Genomic DNA, 21,489 nt, shown 5'->3' on the forward strand with positions numbered 1-21,489 from the left:
AAGGATGCGTTACGGTCTTGCTGCGATTTATGACAAAAACAAGATGGGACTAGGGTTCAGCGAAACGGGTTTGGATTGCTGTAGCCGAACCTGATGAGTTTAAAAACTTTGTTAAAAATATGGTCTCCGTCCTACTTTAAAATATATGTCCCCCACAGAGGCCTTTCCAAAGTTTCTGCAAATACCACAAGACTTACTTCGTCTCACCTCTGTCATGTGTCAGTTTGTTTATTCACATAAACTCAGCTTTGTGCCTCATTAAAGGTGTATTCCCATCTCAGACAAGGGGGGCATATCGCTAGGATATGCCCCCATTGTCTAATAGGTGTGGGTCCCACCTCTGGTTTTTCCAGGGTCTGGCCACTGCCAAGCTCTCTCCCCATAGCATGAAATGAGAGCGCACCAAGCTTGCGTGGCCACCGCTCCGATTCATTTCTATGGGGTCAACGGAAATAGCTAGCTCGGCTATTTTCGGCGGCCCCACAGAAATGAATGGAGGGCAGCTACGCAAGGGCAGTGCACCCTCCACAATCTTCAGGGGTCCGTTCTCAATGTAGGTGCAGGTCCCAGAGGTGGGACCCGCACCTATCAGACAATGGGGGCATATCCTAGTGATATGCCCCTATTGTCCGAGATGGGAATAACCCTTTAACGAAGCAGTTCAGCTTCGTATTTCGATACACTAATTTTCTCGAATAAATGGAGTGACACGTGATAGAGGTGAGACGAAGTAAGCCTTGCGATACTTGCAGAAACTTCGGAAAGACCTCAGCGGAGGACATACATTTTACAGTAGGACGGAGCCCATATTATTACCAAGTTTTTAAACGAATCGGGTTCGGATACAGCAATCTAAACCCGATTCGCTCAACCCTTGACGGGACTAAAACAGAAATAGGAAATGGGGCTTGGGTGAGAAGATAAACTGGCGACAAGTAGTAGCTGATTTACAACATACAGCATGGGTACATATTATAAATCAGCTACTCCCTGTCAGTGCTGACTGCACATTCTGCCCTGCATCTCACAGCAGCTGGTAAGTTACTCACCTTGCCGGGGATACAGAAGAATTATTTACAGTCAGCGCTGACCATGCTGATCAGTATCAATATAGGAGGGCAGAGCAAATACATATGCATAGTACAGATGTTAATTTCTACAAACATATAGGAGCAAGTAGGGAGGGAAAAAGAATTAACCCCAGCCGTCTTTACAGTGAGTGCTGTGCAGTGTAGACAGACATACCTTAGCAAAAGCTCATTTAGAGAGTGCTGCTAAGGGTACTTTCACACTTGTGGCAGAGTGATCCGTCAAAACGTATGCAAACTGATGGCATTTGTAAGACGGATCAGGATCCTGACCCGTCTTACAAATGCATTGAAATGCCGGATCCGTCTTTCCGGTGAGATCCGGAAAAACGGATCAGGCATTTATTTTTTTCACATAAGGACAGATCCGGCATTTCGTTATTTTGAATACTGGATCCGACACTAATACATTCCTATGAGAAAAAATCCCGTATCCGGCATTCAGGCAAGTGTTCCGTTTTTTTTGGCCGGAGATAAAACTGTAGCGTGCTGCGGTTTTATCTCTGTCCTGATCAGTCAAAAAGACTGAACTGAAGACATCCTGATGCAACCTGAACGGATTGCTCTCCATTCAAAAATCATGGGGATAAAACTGATAAGTTATTTTCCGGTATTCAGCCCCTAGGATGGAACTCTATGCCGGAAAAGAAAACCGCTAGTGTGAAGGGACATTTCAGGGCAAGTTTTCTCATATAGATGTGCAAGTTTTCTAAATAAAATGTATTAGAAAAATGTTCTCCATCACTGTCCCCACACATTAGAAAAAAAAAAAAAAGGCTCTTTAAAAGGGTGGTCAACATCATAGACAACTCCCTAACTATGAGAGGCGAGATGGCGATTAGCTGATCACTGTGGGTCTGGGTCTTGAGACCACGGCCAGCAGCTGATCTTCTCAGAAGTTGGCTTTGCTCTGACTCAGGCGTCCAGAAGTTGTCATGATGGGACCCGCCCTGCAAGCTCTCTGGCTATGTAATACGTTTTGTATAAAAACTGAACACATTACTTGTTTCCCCCCAGGGACTGTTCACAGATTTCACTGAGATTTGACAGTGTATTCGCTTTGTAACAAACAATACGAGAAGGTAAGGCAGCGTGACAATGGGCGGCTTATTGAACCGTTGCAACAGGAACTGAAATGAGCCACGGTGGCCTCCATCACTACATCCTGCTGTGCACAGGAGCATGACCACTCTTTAAACACTGCTACAGTACGTGGACATTTGTTCTACTCTGTTACAAGTTAAAGCAACCCTTCAGTTCAAGAAAAAGTATGCCCATTAACTGGGGAATGGACAGAACACTCACCTGGAGACCTCCTTTTTATCTTTTCAGCTGCAGAACGTCCAATTTCCGGCCTCATCTTTGCACATCCAAGATGGCTGCACTGCTTCTCAGGACGCACACTGATATCGCCTGCTTGTCCAAGCTCTGACCTTAGTTTGGTCAGGGGCAGCAGAGAGCGTCTTAGACAGTATGCATCAGGTAGTCTGAGAACGGTGCGGCCACCTTGGATGGCAGAAGAGGAGGGAAGTGAAAGATCAGCAGTTGAAAAGATGAAAACGAGGACACCAGGTAAGTGTTCTGTCCGTTAACGAGTTAATGTTTGCTTCAAAGGGTCACTAACTTTAAAAAAAAAAAAAAAAAAACTTTGGATACATCATAGAGACATATCAAAAGTTTAGATGGGTGGGGGTCTCAGCGCTGACCGCGAGACGCACTCTCATATCGTGCTCTTCTCGTTGCTGGTGACAGAATCGCATAGAACCAGTCTCATGCAGCTGGAGAGAGCACAAGATGTGTGCGTTCTTCTCGCTCCTCGTTCTAGAGATCTGTGGAGGTCTCAGCGCTCAGACCCTCACCCATCTAAACATTTGATACGCATCTCTGACATATCAAAAGTTTTTAGCAAAGTTAGTGACCCTTTAAATCAGAACTAATTAAAGGGATTCTGTCACCAAGTTTTGGGCTATAGAGATACGGACATGCACGGCTAGATCGCCGCTAGCATGTCCGCAATATACCGGTCCTATAGGGCTGTGTGCTTTTATTTTCTTTAAAAAAGGATTTTAGAGATATGTAAATTAGTCTTGTAAGGTGCCCAAGGGGCTGTACGAACCTTCCTGGTGCCCAGCCACGCCCGCCTGTGAAGGAGCCCAGCACCGCCTATGTCCTCCGAGTCTCCTCCTTTCGTCATCGATAGATAGATTGCCGCATCGCGATATTATGGCTATCTATCGATGACGAAAGGAGGAGACTCGGAGGACATAGGCGGTGCTGGGCTCCTTCACAGGCGGGCGTGGCTGGACACCAGGAAGGTTCGTACAGCCCCTTGGGCACCTTACAAGACTAATTTACATATCTCTAAAATCCTTTTTTAAAGAAAATAAAAGCACACAGCCCTATAGGACTGGTATATTGCGGACATGCTAGAGGCGATCTAGCCGTGCATGTCCGCAGCTCTATAGCCCAAAATTTGGTGACAGAATCCCTTTAAGGAAACCAAGAAGAGAGGAAAAAAAAATAAATAAATAAAAAAAAAAAATGTGTGAGAAATAAATAGGAAAAACATACCAAAGTCATATTGATAGAAGCTCCAGCTCTCGTAATGGCGTCCTTGGCTCTCATCCAGGCCCTTCTCCCCATATTTATCATACTTCTTTCGAAGTTCTTCATCTTTTAGAACCTCATATGCGCGGTTTAGTTTCAAAAATTTGTCATGTGCACTCGGATCATTCTGGAAAGATTAGGATCAAGTCGTTAAACAATGAGCGATGACCATAATCAGCAACGGCTGAAAAACCAAACGCTGGTAAGGGTCCTACCAGATGGGAAGACGTTGTTCCATTAACGAGCAGCAAGCGTCAATTTACCAATGTGGCGATGATTTCTCAAACTCAACGGCACCCAAATATATTAAATTATTGAAGCCCTGGAATCGGATCTCTCCTTTCTGGCATTCAGGAAAGATAATGATGGCCACATCGGTAGTCAACCAGCTCCACAGGTCATCAATATCAGATCAGTGGGGGGCGGGGTGACTGCCAGCAACCTTGAGGATCCGCTGTTTGAAGGGGTTGCGGAGCTCAAGCGAGCTCTTCGGCGATTACCCGCAAGCCGTCTAACTTGTAGCGGGGGTGCAGTGTAACTACGGGCGCTTGACATGTTCACTTGAATGGGAGAGGAAGCTGTAATTACACTGTACCGCCATTACAAGGTAAACGTTGAAGAGGGCGCAGCACTTGCACGAGTTCTGCAACCCCTTCAGACATGTAGCTAGTGTTGAGCGAACTTGTGTTTAAAGTTCGGCGTCTGAAGTTCGGGTTATCGAAGAATCGCGTTATGGATTCCGCTACCACGGACCATAACGGGATTCTTCGATAACCCGAAGCCAAACTTTAGACGCCGAACTTAAAACACAAGTTCACTTAACACTAAATGTAGCCCTAAACTTACATTCATGCCATACAGGTACATATTTTATCATTTGAATTTTGGAACGCCCTTCAAGGGAACCTGTCAGATTGAAATGGTGTCTGAGCTGCAGGCAGCATGTTCTAGAGCAGGAGGAGCTGCGCAGACCGGTATATAGGTTTATGGGGAAAATTTTTTGGATAACATGTCATTTATACTTTAAAATTCCTGCTCATTCTGGGCTTTTTAGTCCAGGAGGCGGAGCTATCCGTGACTGACATCTCTGTATACACAGTCATAGAGGAAACGCTGTCAATCACCGATAACTCCGCCTCCTGGACTAAAAAGCCCAGAATGAGCAGGAATGTAAATGTATGAAGTTACAAGTTTTACTGAATCTTTTCCCACAAAACTATACGCCGATCTTCTTGGCGCCTCCTGCTCAGACACCATGCTTAGCGTGACAGGTTCCAGAACAATGTGTCACCACGAGTCAAATACAAGCACCAACATTTGCAGAAGGGTGTAACGTGTATTAGAGAGCCAGCTGATGACATCACCAGAAGAAAGTGAACAATCTGGAATAGGAATATGAACAGTGATATTTCCACGGCAAGGCCAGCACTGCCTACTCCTATACAAGAGCGTGTTCTCAATACATCCACATGCAGAGCAGCAGTAACAAGGCAGTGTTGAGTTCAGGGATAGCCTGCGTCTCACTGGCGAGCAGCACAGACGTCTATTCAGATGGTAATTTGCACTGGATTCCAATGTCCTTTCCCACACTGACGACTGCATAGAAGACTGGTTTGGTATCAGCTGCATCAAGCAAATATTTGGGGTCTAACACTACAAAGAAGCCATTTTCAACTCAAACAGGACCCGTCGCCACTCCTGACATGTCTGGTTTAGTAACTACTTGTATCAAAAACAATTCTGGGGCATTTTCATATAACTGTTCTCTATTGTTACTGCTAGAAGTTTATGAATGGATTGCCAGCATTCTGCAATAAAGGTCCAGCTGGGCGTTACCAAATGGGGGGGGTGTCACTGCAAAGGCTTACATTATCTAATAAGTGCTGCCAGAGGCAGACTGTGCAGGGACACCCCCCACTAGTAACACACATCTGGACCTTCATTGTAGACCGTTAGCAATTCATTCATAAACAGACGGCATGTGAAAAATGTCTGGTTAACTTAGACAACTCCTTTAAAGGGGGGTTATCGGTGATGGGCCTCGATCACGTGCTGCTTCCACTTCCGAGAGAACGTGTCGTACATTAGGCACGTGATCCCAGCGGGTTCTAACCCCAGGCTGGGATCGCAGCACATCTTGGATAACCCCTTTAACTGGAGATCAGATGAGAAAATACATATGCAGATCAATGGCGTTTACAAGGGTAGATATTACTTTCATCCCCTCCTTGACAACAGATGGGAATGCCCTCATCAGGAAAGCCATGTGCACTTAAAGGGGTTATCCAGGAAAGGATAATGATGACCTGTCCTCAGGATAGGCCATCATCCTCATCACATCAGCGCTGGTCCGGGTCCGCACACCCCCACCGATCAGCTGTTTCAGAGAGACGCAACGCTCACCAGAGCTTCGGTGAGAACTGTGAACTCACAGCACGTTACCGAGCACAGCGCCATACACTGTAGAGTGGCACTGATTGGTATTGCAGGTCAGCCCCATTCACTTCTATGGGACTGAACTGCAACTAGGCCGATGTGACCGATGTACAGGGAGTCGGACCCCCGCCAATCTGATATTGATGACCTATCCTGAAGATAGGTTGAAGTAGAAGAGTCACAGCAGCATCTCCGTTTTTTTTCTTTTTTATGCTTGATAAAGGCTGGTTACAGCCGAAACGTCGCACTTTATTTGTATACATGTTGTGAAGCTTTTGCAAGAAGAAAAAAAAAGAAAAACGGAGATGCTGCTGTGACTCTTCTACTTCAACCTTCTGGCATGACCGCTGTGGATCCACGGTTTTTGGGCGGCTGATGCATTCTGATGACGCGATGAGACCGTGTGTGCCGCTTTCATTCCTTTTTCTACTATCCTGAAGATAGGTCATCAATAGTATTTCCAGGATAACTCCTTTAACTCTAAAACTAACTTTGGATTTGGTGTCTCTTTTTGTCCCCTGTTACTATTCTTTACCCATGGGGAAAATTACTCACGACATTAGGCCATTTGAAACTTTGGCCAACTTGCACTTGGAAAATTACGGTTTCTTTAGGGTATAAGAGCAAAAATGTGAGACCGTCCTTATTAAGGTACTCTCCTGCTGAGAGTACGAGCAGAATATTGAAACCAGAGTGTGACCTCTGTATCTATGAAGCAGGATCTTGAAAAATAAACTTCTTAAGGGGTTATCGGTCACTAAATCAGACCTCCAGACGTGGTCAACGCGCGATATCAGTGGCAAGGGGAGCAGAAGTGCTGGTCCAGGAGCCACACAGACCAAATCTATCAGCGGGGACCAGATGACTATTGGCCACATCTGGAGGTCTGATTTAGTCTCTGATAACCCCTTAAAACTTAAGTGACTGAACGTAGTGGTCCAACCGCTGGAACACCCACTGATCAAGAGAATGGAGGTCCTGTGTCTCCCCATATGAACACAATAGCATGCACGTTGCCGCTCCGTTCATCTTTAGGAGACTTCTGGAGATAGCTGAGCGTTGTGCATCTCGTCAGCAGTCCCATGGAGATGAACAGAAGGGCATCGCACGTACTCGTCCATCGCTCCATTCATACAGGAGAGCACAGGACCCCCGTTCCGTGACTGATTGCAGTCCCAGCAGTCTAACCTCAGTGACCTTTTTTTTTTAAGCTAAACAAAAAAACATATTACGATGTGATAACTCTGCACTTACCTGGTTTTTGTCAGGATGTAATTTCAGTGCCAACTTCTTAAATGCTTGCCTAATTTCTCTACTGCTGGACGCCCGGGATATGCCAAGTAAACCGTAGTAGTCCTCATCTGACCAGACCAGCACAACCAGAGAGAAGACAATAAACCATAGAGCCACGCTTCTCAGGTTACCAGTTCTTGCCGTCAGAGGATCCATCGTTCATGCAAATGGTGATAAATTAAAATACTAAATGTGCCTGTGGTAGATTTGTCTTCTTCCTCTTAGTGATTTTCCATGGTGTCTTCTTCTTAGCACACGACGGCTGCCACCACCACCACAGTCCTCTGGGCTGCAAATCAAGAAAAGAATGCTCAGTTGCATGAACATTAGAAATATGCAGTCACACAACACTTACAACTTAGCAAAGATTGAAATGCGCCGCCCCCTCCTCCATTAGGAGACCTGGTTTTGTCACTTACGACAGAAAGGCTCGTTTGTGTTCCCATCCATATCTTAAGCAAGACCCTTGAGATATCCCCATTTGCCTGGTGGTTAACAATGGCATTCCTGTGCACGGGTTTTTGCTACCCAGTAAGCAAAAGTGATGGTCCCATAACAGCCGCATGACCTACCACCTTATTCAGCTGCAACGCTTCAGCGCTTGGCCAAATATTGATCTTGGGCTTTTCTAGGCCACTGTAACATGAAACCAAACCCAAGATGCCATCTGCATGGGCATTTTACTGGTAAAACACCCATACTACTGAACTGCACGTGGTTCCTTAAGACATCAGCTGAACGTGGCCCCATTTCATTTTTCAGGTACACCAGGTGCTATACAGTAGTGTTCCTCAACTCCAGTCCACAAGGCCCACCTGCCGATCAGGATTAGAGAGTATTCCACCCAAAGAATACCTGTGGTAAATCCTGATGCACTGACACCATTTATATCAATCCTGAAAACATGGCCGACAGGTGGGCCCCCGAAGGCTGGACTTGAGGAGCACTGTTCTACAGGACCCTGAAGAAGCTCCCATCCTCATCACAGAAAGCAATTATGGCTTCCAGCAGTTATTTATGACATTTATTTAGGACTTCCTTCATCCATATCTGTTATCTTCCTACTTGTCATTAAGCTTCCGTTTTTCTAACTTTGGGTTGACACTATGGGGGCTTCAGAACTAATTATCAGTTTTTCATAAAGTTAAGGCCTCAAATTCCAATAATTTCAGCTTACAATGGTCGTCCCAAATCGGATTAATATTGTAACTTGAGGGAGCGCTCAGATAAAGAACGGCGGTTAGATTCTTGTATCACATTCCTGTTTCTTCGTGTACAGAGGACTATGACTTGGTGTAAAAAAAAAAAAAAAAGAGACTAGAACCGCATTATCTATAAAGTAAATAGATCATATCATCCCAGTGCCATTAATCTGTGAACCTGCATTATATTTGCTTACTACTGAATACACATCAGCTCAATGGACCGGAAACGTAGAGGAACAATGTGGTACCATCAGCAGTATTACCTCACAGACAGACCAACACTTCTATGGAAAATGGCAGAAATGGTCTGAAAAGATCAATTTTCCAAAAACTTTGGCTTCCACAAAAGGAGATAAGGATTAAATATCGGCTTAAAGGGGTTGGCCCATCTCACACATTGGAGGCGTATTGCTAGGATATGCCACCAATGTCAGATAGGAGCAGGTCCCCCAGAGGTGGGACTAGCACCTATCTCTTGAACAGGGCCCCCAAAGTGAAGTAGAGCGCACCTAGCATGCGCAACGCACTCTACATTCACTGCTATGGGAGTTCCGAAAAGAGCCGAGCGAGCTCAGCTTTTTCCGGAACTCCCATAGAAATGACTAAACAAAGTGCAACCGCCTCACCATTCACCTCTGTGGGAAGTTCTGAGGCGATACATGAATGTAGAAGATAGCTTTTGAGGGCCTTTTACACAGGCCAATGATTGGGCCTTCTATTGGGAACAAACTGTCATATGAACGCTTACTCCCGATAATAGCCCTGTGTAAAAGTGCTGCCGATCACCCAACAAACAAGCAAATGCTGAAGTGTTGGCAGATTTGATTGTTTAGGCTGCACAAAGTATCATCATTTGTGGGCATCTCATTGCCCTCCATAAAGAATGATGTGCTGCTGACAAACAATAAAACTGTATGAGACAAACAAACAATCACAACAACGATCATTCATTCCCATACATCACGATCACTGCTGCATGTAAATGTAGCTAAGGAGCAGATGAAAATCGTAAATGATCCCCCCAAATAAAGTGGTTCTGCAGTTTGTTTACACTGATGAGCTATCCTCTTGATAGATCATCAGCATCTGATCGGCGGGGGTCCGACACCTGGGACCCCCGCAGATCAGATGTTTGAGTAGACAGCGGCGCTCCAGCAGCGCCGCGGCCTTCTCACTGTTTACCGCTGGCCCAGTGACGTCACAACTAGTATCACTGGTCTGGGCGCGGCTTAGTTCTGTTCACTTGAATGGAGCTTAGCCCCGCCCAGGCCAGCGATATTAGTCGTGACGTCACTGTGCCGGCAGTAAGCAGTGAGAAGGCTGCGGCACTGCTGGAGCGCCGCTGTCTACTCAAACAGCTGATCGGCGGGGGTCCCGAGTGTTAGACCCTCGCCAATCAGATGCTGATGATCTATCCAGAGGATAGATCATCAGTTTAAACAAACTGCAGAACCCCTTTAACGTCCATTCCCAATCGTTGACCGGCTACCGGCTGAGTAAAAGGGCCCTTAGACCACACAATGGCCAGAATAAAATTAGTGGCTACTGTGACTGTAAGAATACTGAATGACTATCCTCAGGATGGTTTTATTCACAGTTTGAACACAATCCTGTTCAGGGGAATCTGTTGTAGAATGAGGAGGTATATTTAAACAATATCACAGAACTACCACCATTCTAAAATATAACCTTTATTGTTATTATATAAAAGTAGTTACACCCTTTTATAAATACAAAAAATAAATAACAAATGAGAAAAGAAAAATAAGAATCTAGGTCTGGTAGTAAAATCCCACTGAGGTTGTTTGGTAAGGGTTGGAGTAGATTAGTAGGGACCTATTGGGATGAATGTCCCTGGTTCTGGCCCTGATGTAAGATTCCCTACCTGGATACGGAATAGCCGCCCTGATAAGGGCGATCCCGTTTCTCGTACCTCCTGATGACCCTAGAAGGACCCTGATAGGGGAGGATAGACTACCCTAATTGACGACCTATACTAAAGTACAGAAAAAAAATAACAGATAGAACAATATAAGTACCCAACAATAGTGAAGGTGAATCTCCAGGTAAATATCAAAAAGAAACCAAAATATAGAAAATGAAGATGTTCAAAACCGTCCCTGCGCGTTTCGCCTGGTTGTTGTCAGGCTCATCAGGGGACAAGATTGATCATGGAAAACCCGACACCCAAGTACCTAATACATTATTATATACACTTTAGTTCATTTATTTTTAGTTAATTATTTTTGATACTTAATAAAATCATGATAGAAAACCACTGGCTCAAATGAACATAGATGCTCTATCAGCCTAATAGCTGGTTAGTTAGTCCAACAAAAATTCATATCATGCCAGTTATGGATTTGAGAGATAGGGTCAAATGTGTATAATCCAATCAGGAATGACTCCTATATCTCACAATCCACGATATGGCTGACTAGCGATATACCAATTTATATATACATATGTATATCCCACATACAGTATTAGAATAGGTTAGTAGTCAAAAGACCAAGACAATTATAAGGCCTAGAGAGTGGTATAGAAGTATGACTTAGGCCTCATGCACACGACCGTTGTGTGCACCCGTGGCCGTTGTGCCGTTTTCCGTTTTTTTTCGCGGACCCATTGACTTTCAATGGGTCCCTGGAAAAATCAGAAAATGCACCGTTTTGCAGCCGCATCCGTGATCCGTGTTTCCTGGCCGTGAAAAAAATATGACCTGTCCTATTTTTTTCACGGCCAACGGTTCACGGACCCATTCAAGTCAATGGGTCCGTGAAAGAACACGGATGCACACAAGATTGGCATCCGTGTCCGTGATCCGTGGCCGTAGGTTAGTTTTTATACAGACGGATCCGAAGTGCGGCACCTGAAGGGGTTAATTGTGCTGATCACGGCCCCCTGTAAGAGATTAGGGCTGCCAGGCAGCAGACCCTCCCCCCCCTCCCCAGTTTGAATATCATTGGTGGCCAGTGCAGCCCCCCCCCCCCTCTATTGTAATAATAGGTTGGTGGCCAGTGCGGCCCCCCCCTCCCTCTATTGTAATAATTAGTTGGTGGCACAGTGTGCGCCCCCCCCCCCTCCCTCCATTGTAATAATTCGTTGGTGGCACAGTGAGCTCCACCTACTGGTAAGTGACAGGTCTGTGCGGCGCATTGCTAAATGAACTGTCACTTACCAGTAGGAGGAGCTCCCGGCCGGACACAGACATCGCAGCTCCCAGGTAAGTATGAATCTTTTACTATTGTACTATTGCTAGTAACCCGCTGCCACCAATGATCGGGGGGGGGGGGTAGATGGTAGGCCGCACACTGGCCACCAATGTTGTTAATGCTATAGAGGGAGGGGGGGCCAATGGGGGGCGCACACTGTGCCACCAACGATTTGTTACAATAGAGGGAGGGGGGGGGGGCGCACACTGTGCCACCAACGAATTATTACAATAGAGGGAGGAATATATAGACAAAAGACCGGCACTCACTGTTTGATGATTTTGTTGGCTTTATTCAAAGCATGGATTCAGCATTACTAAGAGGGGGGAGGGGGGGGGCACACTGTGCCACCAACGAATTATTACAATAGAGGGAGGAAGGGGGGGGGGGGCGCACACTGTGCCACCAACGAATTATTACAATAGAGGGAGGAAGGGGGGGGGGGGGGCCGCACTGGCCACCAATGATATTCAAACTGGGGAGGGGGGGGGGGGGGGGGGGGGGGGGTCTGCTCCTGCTGCCTGGCAGCCCTGATCTCTTACAGAGGGATATGATAGTACAATTAACCCCTTCAGGTGTGGCACCTGAGGGGTTAATTGTGCTGATCACGGCCCCCTGTAAGAGATCGGATGCTGCTAGGCAGCAGGGGGCAGTCATGTACACAGTTTGTAGTATATTCTAACTAGAAGCGTCCCCATCACTATGGGAACGCCTCTGTGTTAGAATATACTGTCGGAAATGAGGTTTCACAATCTAACTCATATCCGACAGTATATTCTAACATAGAGGCGTTCCCATGGTGATGGGGACGCTTCAAGTAAAATATACCATCGGATTGGAGAAAACTCTGATCCGATGGTATAAAAGGGACTCCAGACTTTACATTGAAAGTCAATGGGGACGGATCCGTTTGAAATGGCACCATATTGTGTCAACGTCAAACGGATCCGTCCCCATTGACTTGCATTGTAATTCAGGACGGATCCGTTTGGCTCCGCACGGCCAGGCGGACACAAACGACTTTTTTTTCATGTCCGTGGATCCTCCAAAAATCAAGGAAGAACCACGGACGAAAAAACGGTCACGGATCACGGGAAAACGGAAGCCCGTTTTGCGGACCGCAAAAAAATACGGTCGTGTGCATGAGGCCTAACACCTATGGTATAAAAATCAACAGAATCTGGCCACTTCAACAATGAGTCTCATTCTATATAAATGATCAGACATATACTGTCAACATATAGTGCGACACTAGTAACAGTCAGATGATGCTGTCATAATGCGCGGTACTTGCGTTCCCCAGGAGGGTTTGTAGGCCGTTGATAATATCCATAGGTTAGGAGGCCAGTATCTGCTGATGCATCCTGATAGCGTTAGGATGTGCTGACGTCCAGTCTGATGGCCTCAGGATAGGCCATCAGACTTGTTGGGGGTCCGACCGTCGGCACCACAACCCTTCAGCAGTTTAAAAGGGTCTTCAGCAGAATAGAGCAAAGATGAGATGTCCTTCACTGCTACCACTAACGAGGCGGCATGCAGGCAGATGGACCAATGTAATCCATGAAGAGGGCGCAGTGCTCGGGGGAGGGGCTGAGAGTCGGAACCCCCCACTAATCTAATATCGGTGGCCTATGCTGAGGCTGTCCTACAAGTGGACCCCCCAATGTAACTAAAAGCTAACTTATTTCCACTTATTGATAAAGTCAGGTTCACACATTGGGGGAGATTTATCAAAACTGGTGTAAAGGAAAACCGGCTTAGTTGTCCATAGCAACCAATCAGATTCATCCTTATATTTTCCAAAGGTGCTCTGAGAAATGAAAGGTGAAATATGATTGGTCTCCCCCATTGTATACTTGTGGAATCAGCACCGAAATACTGGAGAAGAAAAAGAAAAGAAGAAGAAAAATAAAAAAGCAGAGCACCTTGTAAGTGGATGTGGCATTTGGGGGGGTTGGACAGCCTTAATACTGATACGATACACTTGCGCCGGACACTATCCTTTCATACTGATAGACTGTCCATCAACCAGATTATTATTTTTTTATTATTATTTATTATTTGTTAATTTAATAATATGCTTATGAAGTATTCACAGGAGCGGTAATACATGTCAGACTGCTGGGACCACTACAACAAGACCCCCAAGTTCCCTGTAAGGGTACGACCAAATGTAACGACTCCGCTGCTGTATTTACACCACAGCGGTGTCTCTGAAATCCGCCACCGCCTGAAATAGGCTGTTTTTTTATTTATTTTATTTTTTGCAGGAATCCCAGCAGATCTTCCGCTGCTTTTAACCACTGCAAAGGATGAAAGCCGCGGATAAGGGCTCATGCACACCACCGTGGTTTCAGTCCGCACTTTATGCGGATCGGGCGCGGAGCCATTCATCTCAACGGGGCCGCAAAAGATGCATCTGCACGTCCGTTCAGCAAAAATATAAGAACATGTCCTATTCTTGTCCATTTTGCAGACAAGGATGGGACATTTCTATGGAAGCTACTGGAAGTGGCGGCACACAGACCGCGAAACACTTACGGTCATGTGCATGAGCCCTAATACTGAGGCTGCCATCTGACGCGCTACTAAAGATCGCAGGGCGGCCATTGAACTGACTGGGCTTGCAGATTTATTTGGTGACTCTGGTGTCGCAGTAAATTGCGACCTGAACTGCAACTCCATTCGGGTCAATGGCAGCACGACTAGGCGGCACACAGATCAGTCTGCGTTTTTTTCCCCCTCGTTTCTGAAATCTCATCCACTTTGCGTCGGATTTCTGAAATGCTATTTCGTTGCGGCTCACACCGCGTGGCCGTACAGCTCATAATACGTTTTTAATACTGAGCAATCAAAATTTTAATACACTTCACAGCAAATTCCACAATCACAATGGAGAGCTTCACTCTGACGATGATATCTGACGATGATATCGCAGCTACAAAATTATCGCTAAGTCCCGACACAGCCCTCCTGTGGTAACCACTCCATCATCCTGATCTCTGCCAACTTTCAAGGTATACAATGAGTAGATCGCAATACACAGCTCACAAATAGTTAACAGTTTAAAGACCTAAAAATTGAAGGGAGTGTCCATGTAAAGGCCAGTAAGCACAGTTGCGTGTGCTGACAAGGCTGCTGCTCCCCGGTACTCCCCGCAGCATGAACACACATACCGCACAGACTGTGCTGCTCTCCTACCTCCAGTCCTGAGCCGGCACCGCAGCGTGAGACGAGCCGGAAGCCGCCTGTACACATCAGGATGACGCGCCGGGCTGTGATGACGCTGCACACGCTAGGCCCCGCCCACCTCCGTAATACCGAAGCCTCCGCCGCACAGGATTGTGGGACTCGGGCCGGCTCCTTGTCTTGGCGCGCACGGATTGGTCCGCGTCACTGGGGCCCCTCGTACTATCACCGGGGTGGTGTACGGCTCCTGCGGGCCCTTACAGGAGCGGGACCCTCGTTCTATGTCTGGGGTGTAGTTGTAATGGCATTTAGGTCCCAGCTCAGTATTCTGTATTACAGGATAACGCCCATTAAAGGGGTTCTCCAGGAATTAAGGAAATGAGATAATACCTGTTAAGGAAATTATCCAGCTTTTCTGAAAGTGGATATAAAATCCATAAGATGTTTTTCATTTCTCTGTGTACGTGATAGCATGCGGTGACAAATGGAGGAGAACAACAAGAAGATGACATAAACTAAAAAACCTATAGGAGTCAGGCTCCATTCACACGTCCGCAAATGGGTCCGCAATTTTGCGGAACGGGTGCGGACCCATTCATTCTCTATGGGGACGGAATGGATGCGGACAGCGCACGGTGTGCTGTCAGCATCCGCATTTGCAGACCGCGGCCCCGATCTTCAGGTCCGCAGCTCCGCAAAAGATAGAACATGTCCTATTCTTGTCCGCAGCTTGCAAGCAAGAATAGGCATTTCTATAGGGGTGCCGGGCTGGTCACCACGGACGTGTGAATGCAGCCTCAGCCGTGTGTGATAAGATAAGGTTTGTATGTGCTAAATCGCAAATATGCATTTCTTGCTAAAAAAAAAAACTAAACTCATCAGTTAACACATTTTTGGAAAAGTGAAACTTGTAAAATACTAACCAATCAATAGATGGATTCAGTTCTAACCAATCGAGAAGTATTATCTGTGTACCAATCAGAAGCCATTATTGAAATATTTGTAAACCAATCATGTTTTATTTTGAGAAGTTACACCCTTTGAATTGCATATAAATGAATGGCCCAGGACACTCCCACTTTGGGTTCCTGTCAGAGGTTTTGAACTGTCCTCAGACTTCTGTCATTTTCCTCCGTCGACGTCATTCACCTGAACACGAGGCAACGATCATCACGTGGCTGACCCGTGGCCTGCCACAACATACCTTATAATAAATATATTCCCAAATACCTTTCATTAGTTAGAGTGGCTCGTTTTGTCTATAGAGCAATCACTAAGAGAAATAAAATGGCCGCCGCCGTGCTATCAGTACACACAGAACCTGTCCGAACCACACAGGAGGACAAGTTACTTCACAACACTGAGCTGAAGAGCTGCCTCATCCTCCTCTCTGCTCTGTGGGAATGGAAATGATGAGGTACAGAGAGGAGGGTGGGGGTAATGAGCAATGTCCGTCCTCTCTGTACTTCATGTCTCTTGTGAACTAAATTCCCCAGAGATTCGGCTAAAGTTCTTATCAGCTGTATTCAGGATCATAATCCCTGACAGGTAGAGCAGAGAGGAGGATGAGGCAGCTCTTTAGCTCAGTGTTGTGAAGTAACTTGTTCTTCCTGTGTGATTAGGACAGGTTCTGTGTGTACTGATAGGACGGCGGCCATTTTGTTTCCCTTGGTGATTGCTCCCCCGACAAAATGAGCCATTATAACTAATGTAAGGTACTTAGAAATATATTTATTATAAAGTAATATTTAAGTATTTTAATTTTCTTAATTTCTGGATAACCCCTTTAATAGAATGGTCACTTATCAGGAAATACTCTTAAAGGGCTGTTCTATCCTCTGTTGCCCTCAGAGATTTGTGTCAGAAATAAGAAAAATTAGCGTTAAAAGGGGTATTCCCATCTCAGACACTAGGATATGCCCCCATTGTCTGATAGGTGCGGGTCCCACCTCTGGTACCCGCACCTCCAACGAGAATGGAGGTGGGGGAGAGCTGTGGCTGGAGGACCCCGGGGTCCGTCCACCACAAAGCGCTGCTCCTATAGAAGTGAATGGGAGCGCACCTGGCACGCGTGGCCCCCGCTCCCATTCATTTCTATGGGACAGACGGAAATAGCTGTGCAAGCAATGGAGGGTGGCTGCGCATTTCCCTGCTCCGTTCTCATTGTAGGTGCGGGTCCCAGAGGTGGGACCCGCCCCTATCAGACAATGGGGGCATATCCTAGTGACAAAACTGAACCCTTTAAACTGAGCCGTAGGGCTCATGCACACGGCCGTATGTATTTTGCGTTCCACAAAACACTGATCCGCAAAAAATACGGATGGCATCCGTGTGCATACCGTATTTTGCGGAACGGAACAGCTGGCCCTTAATAGAACAGTCCTATCTTTGTCCATAATGAGGACAATAATAGGACATGTTCTGTTTTTATATGGAAAGGGAATGGATGATTAGCAACCCTGCTCAGTGGAGAGTCCCCTCACATTTGTAGCCAAATAGTCCTCGTCCCGGAGCTCAGCCGGGTTCTTACTCATTTCTATGGGCTGCAGAGTCCGCAGATTATTCCGTACTGCACAGATTGGAAGCGTCACAGCCCTGATCCATGATAAGGCAATGTTCACACCGGCTTTTTGCCCCAGATACCGTGCAGCATCCGCGCTGAAACCGCACCCCCCATTGTTTACAGTGGGAATCTATACCGCCGTTCATGCGGCTGTGGATTATTTACGCACCAAGAATGGACAGATTTCGTGCTGACACCACGGGAAACTGTGGCAGGAGCCTGCTTTTAGTTTAGCTCCATTCAATGGGCCTTAAAGGGATATTCCGGTTGTTTAAAGTTATCCCCTATCCACATGGGTCGGTGTCCTCCGGAATTCCCATAGAAATGAATGGAGCGGCCGCAAGCATGCCTTACTGGCCGCTCCGTTCATTTCAGGGGGCGCTGGGTCCCCGTTCTCGTGATTGGTGGGGGTCCCAGCGGTAGGACACCCACCAGTCTAAGGCCTCTTTCACACGACCGTATTTTTTTTTCCGTTTACGGTTTCGCAAAAAAAAAACGGTATGTACTCTGTATGCATTCTGTTTCCGTATTTCCGTTCCATTGGAAGATAGAACATGTCCTATTATTGCCCGCAAATCACGTTCCATGGCTTCATTCAAGTCAATGGGTCCGCAAAAGAAACGGAACACATACGGAAATGCATCCGTATCCGTTCCGTTTTTGCGGAACCATCTATTGAAAATGCTTTGCCCAGCCCAATTTTTTCTATGTAATTACTGTATACTGCATATGCCATATGGATAAACGGAACGGAAACAAAAAATGGAACAACGGAGCCATTTAAAACGGACCGCAAAACACTGAAAAAGCCATACGGTCGTGTGAAAGAGGCCTAAGGCCGCAATGCATGAAGACAGTCCGTGGGGCAGCCTCAGTGGATCGCGGACCCATTCACTTTAATGGGTCCTCTATCCGCCCGTTTTGCAAAAAGATAGGACATGTTCTATCTTTTTGCGGAACGGAATTACGGGACGAAACCCCACGGAAGGACTCTGTAGGGTTCTGTTCCGTGCTTCCATTTCGCATCTCAGGATTTGGAATCTCTGGAATGGCCACGGAACTGCGCCTGTGCATTTCAGATCCGCAAATGCGGTCCACAATACGGCAACGGGCAGCACACGTTCGTGTGCAGGAGGCCTAATAGTTATCCCCTATGCTGTGGGTAGGGATTAACTTGTAACAACCGGAATACCCCTTTAAACACAAGCAGGTCCCCGGCACAGAATTTTAAAACCTGATGCAGAAACTGCGGTGGAAATTGACAGTGAGACAGCCTAAAGGCAACGGGGGAGATTTATCAAAATTGGTGGAAAGGAAAACGGGCTTAGTTGCCCATAGCAACCAATCAGATTCCACCTTTCATTTTCCAGAGTTTGTTTGGAAAATGAAAGGTGGAATCTGATTGGTTGCTATGGGCAACTAAGCCAGTTGTACTTTACACCAGTTTGATAAATGACCCCAATGGGGCAAATTTCTGAACACTTTTCACCTAGACCGTGTTGCAAAATTTGGAGCATCACTGGCGTCTAAAGTTGCACCAAGTTGTAAAGCAAATGCACTAAAAAGAATAAGAGCACGTAGACAAGCAGATCATTTCCGTTACAGTTTGAACGTGAATGACTTAGGTTGACAATAATCTTGTAGTGTGAAAGTCTGCAGCAGCTGAGAGATGATGATGATGATCATCATTTCTGGTTATTGAATGATGGTAATGTAAAAGTACATTGTGCGGGAAAGTGCGGCGGCCATGACAGACGGCAGCGGGAGCTGAGGCACAGGGGATCCGTATGAAGGTATCAGATACAGCGGGTTAGGGTTATACAATTCAGTCAGCGCAGAGTTTTAGTTTTAGTTGATAAATCTTTCATGCAAACATTTGCCACAAAGTTATCCAACCAATCGTTGGTGTAAAGTTGGTTAGTGACCAAATTGATCATCCGGCTTGAGTCACTTTGTGGCAGATTTAGGCCTCCTGCGCATGTTGCGGAATACGTGCGTTTTTATCCCTGAGAGTTTTCAAGCACTCATTAGCGATAATCTGCCAGAACATTGGGCAGTGTACAGGGGCCTTTACAGTCTGTCGAAAGTTACACTGTCTACACTTTCTACCACCAGAAATACCGTTAGGTAGCTGACTGATATAGCGATGCGCCAATGTCAGCACTACATAACAGTATGTTTCTAACATTTGTCCCTGCAGCCGTTTTAGTAAAAAAATGCACTTTTATAATATGCTAATGAGCCTCTAGGTGCTATGTGGGCGTAAAATCAGCACCTAGAGGCTCCGTCTACTCACCCATTATCCCGCCCAGGTCCCCTGTTCTGCCTGCCCCGCTCCTCTTGATTGATGGCACGGTCCACCGCATCGTTGACGAAATCCCGCGCCTGCGCCGTTCACTTCTGTCTTCGGCGCAGGCGCAATGAGTGAAGGCCGCTCTCCTGATGCCGGCTTCCTCACTGTGACGTAGTCGGCGCAGGCGCAGTGAGGAATCCGGCACCAGGATCGCATCATTCACTCACTGTGCCGAAGACAGAAGTGAATGGCGCAGGCGCGGGATTTTGTCAACGATGCGGTGGACCGTGGCATCAATCAAGAGGAGCTGGGCGGGCAGAACAGGGGACCTGGGCGGGATAATGGGTGAGTAGACGGAGCCTCTAGGTGCTGATTTTACACCCACATAGCACCTAGAGGCTCATTAGCATATAATAAAAGTGCTTTTTTTACAAAAACGGCTGCAGGGACTAATGTTAGAAACATACTGTTATGTAGTGCTGACATTAGTGCATCGCTATATCAGTCAGCTACATAACAGTATTTCTGGTGGTAGAAGCCCTTTAAGCAGAATTAGTAACTCTGCCCCAGTGTGCACTATGGCTTAGATCCCTTGCAGGCCCAGTAGAGATTCATTTCCTGCAGCTTACATAGAGAGCTGGCATAAGGAATTACTGAGCCACGCCTTTCTCCCAATGTGATCTATAATTAAGGGCTCATGCACACAAACGTTTTTTGCGTTCTGTATACGGACTGTATTTTGATTCCGTATATGGTCCGTATACGGAACCATTCATTTCAATGGGTCTGCAAAATATGCGGACAGCACTCTGTGTGCTGTCCGTATACGTTGCTCCATTCCGTGACCCCGCAAAAATTATGAGACGTTTTGCGGACAAGAATAGGCATCTCTATAATGGGCCTCCTGTTCCGTTCTGCAAATTGCGGAAGGCACACAGGCGAAAATCCGCAATTGCGGATCCGCAATTTGTGGACTGCAAAAAAACGGAACAGTCATGTGTATGAGCCCTAAGCTTCATGCAAGACGTCCGTGGAACACGGTCCAGGAGATACCGGACTGGCATTGCAGGAGCGCACGGCGTCATTGGTTGCTAGGATGTCGTGCGCCTCTGCAATGCCAGTCCAGTATCTCCTGGACCGTGTTCCACGGACGTCTGCATGAGGCTTAAATCTGATTTTATCATCTGCAGCATGTTCTCAAGTCCTCACATAAATAGGGGTTTCTAAACCCAGTTAGGTGTTTTAGGCCCCTTTCACACGGGGGCGAGAATTCCGTGCGGGTGCAATGCGTGAGGTGAACGCAGATCCATTAATTCCTATAGGGCCTGCATTGCATGAAAAACGCAGAATATAGAACCTGCGTGAAAATCACCGCTCATCTTAACAGCCCCATTAAAGTGAATGGGTCCAGATTCAGTGCGGGTGCAATGCGCTCACCTCACGCATTGCACCCGAATTCTCGCCCGTGTGAAAGGGGCCTTAGTGTCAACCTTTTTTTTGGGGAAAAATTTGCAACGAATACGCCATACAGAATATAGCGCAAACTCATGTACGTATTAGACCCCATTCACATTTGCTCAAATCAAAAGTAGAATATAAA

The 21,489-nt window shown here is 46.4% G+C and overlaps 1 protein-coding gene across 2 annotated transcripts in view; it reads right to left on the reverse strand.

The window, feature by feature from the left end:
* DNAJC10 (DnaJ heat shock protein family (Hsp40) member C10) overlaps window positions 1-15,149 on the reverse strand; it is a 48,150-nt gene extending 33,001 nt beyond the window's left edge. Inside the window, exons 1-3 of one of the 2 annotated variants that reach the window (XM_040440082.1) lie at window positions 15,046-15,149; window positions 7,386-7,713; window positions 3,660-3,822 (exon numbers count right to left, since the gene is read on the reverse strand). In XM_040440082.1, the coding sequence (XP_040296016.1) occupies window positions 3,660-3,822; window positions 7,386-7,580 (358 nt within the window). In that variant the 5' untranslated portion in view covers window positions 7,581-7,713; window positions 15,046-15,149. Of the gene's footprint in view, window positions 1-3,659; window positions 3,823-7,385; window positions 7,714-15,020 lie in introns of both variants that reach the window. The other variant, XM_040440084.1, reaches the window with a different exon arrangement.
* Between the last annotated feature and the right edge of the window lie 6,340 nt (window positions 15,150-21,489).

Source organism: Bufo bufo, chromosome 7 (assembly GCF_905171765.1).
Source record: "Bufo bufo chromosome 7, aBufBuf1.1, whole genome shotgun sequence".
In the NCBI taxonomy this organism is placed as follows: Eukaryota; Metazoa; Chordata; class Amphibia; order Anura; family Bufonidae; genus Bufo; species Bufo bufo.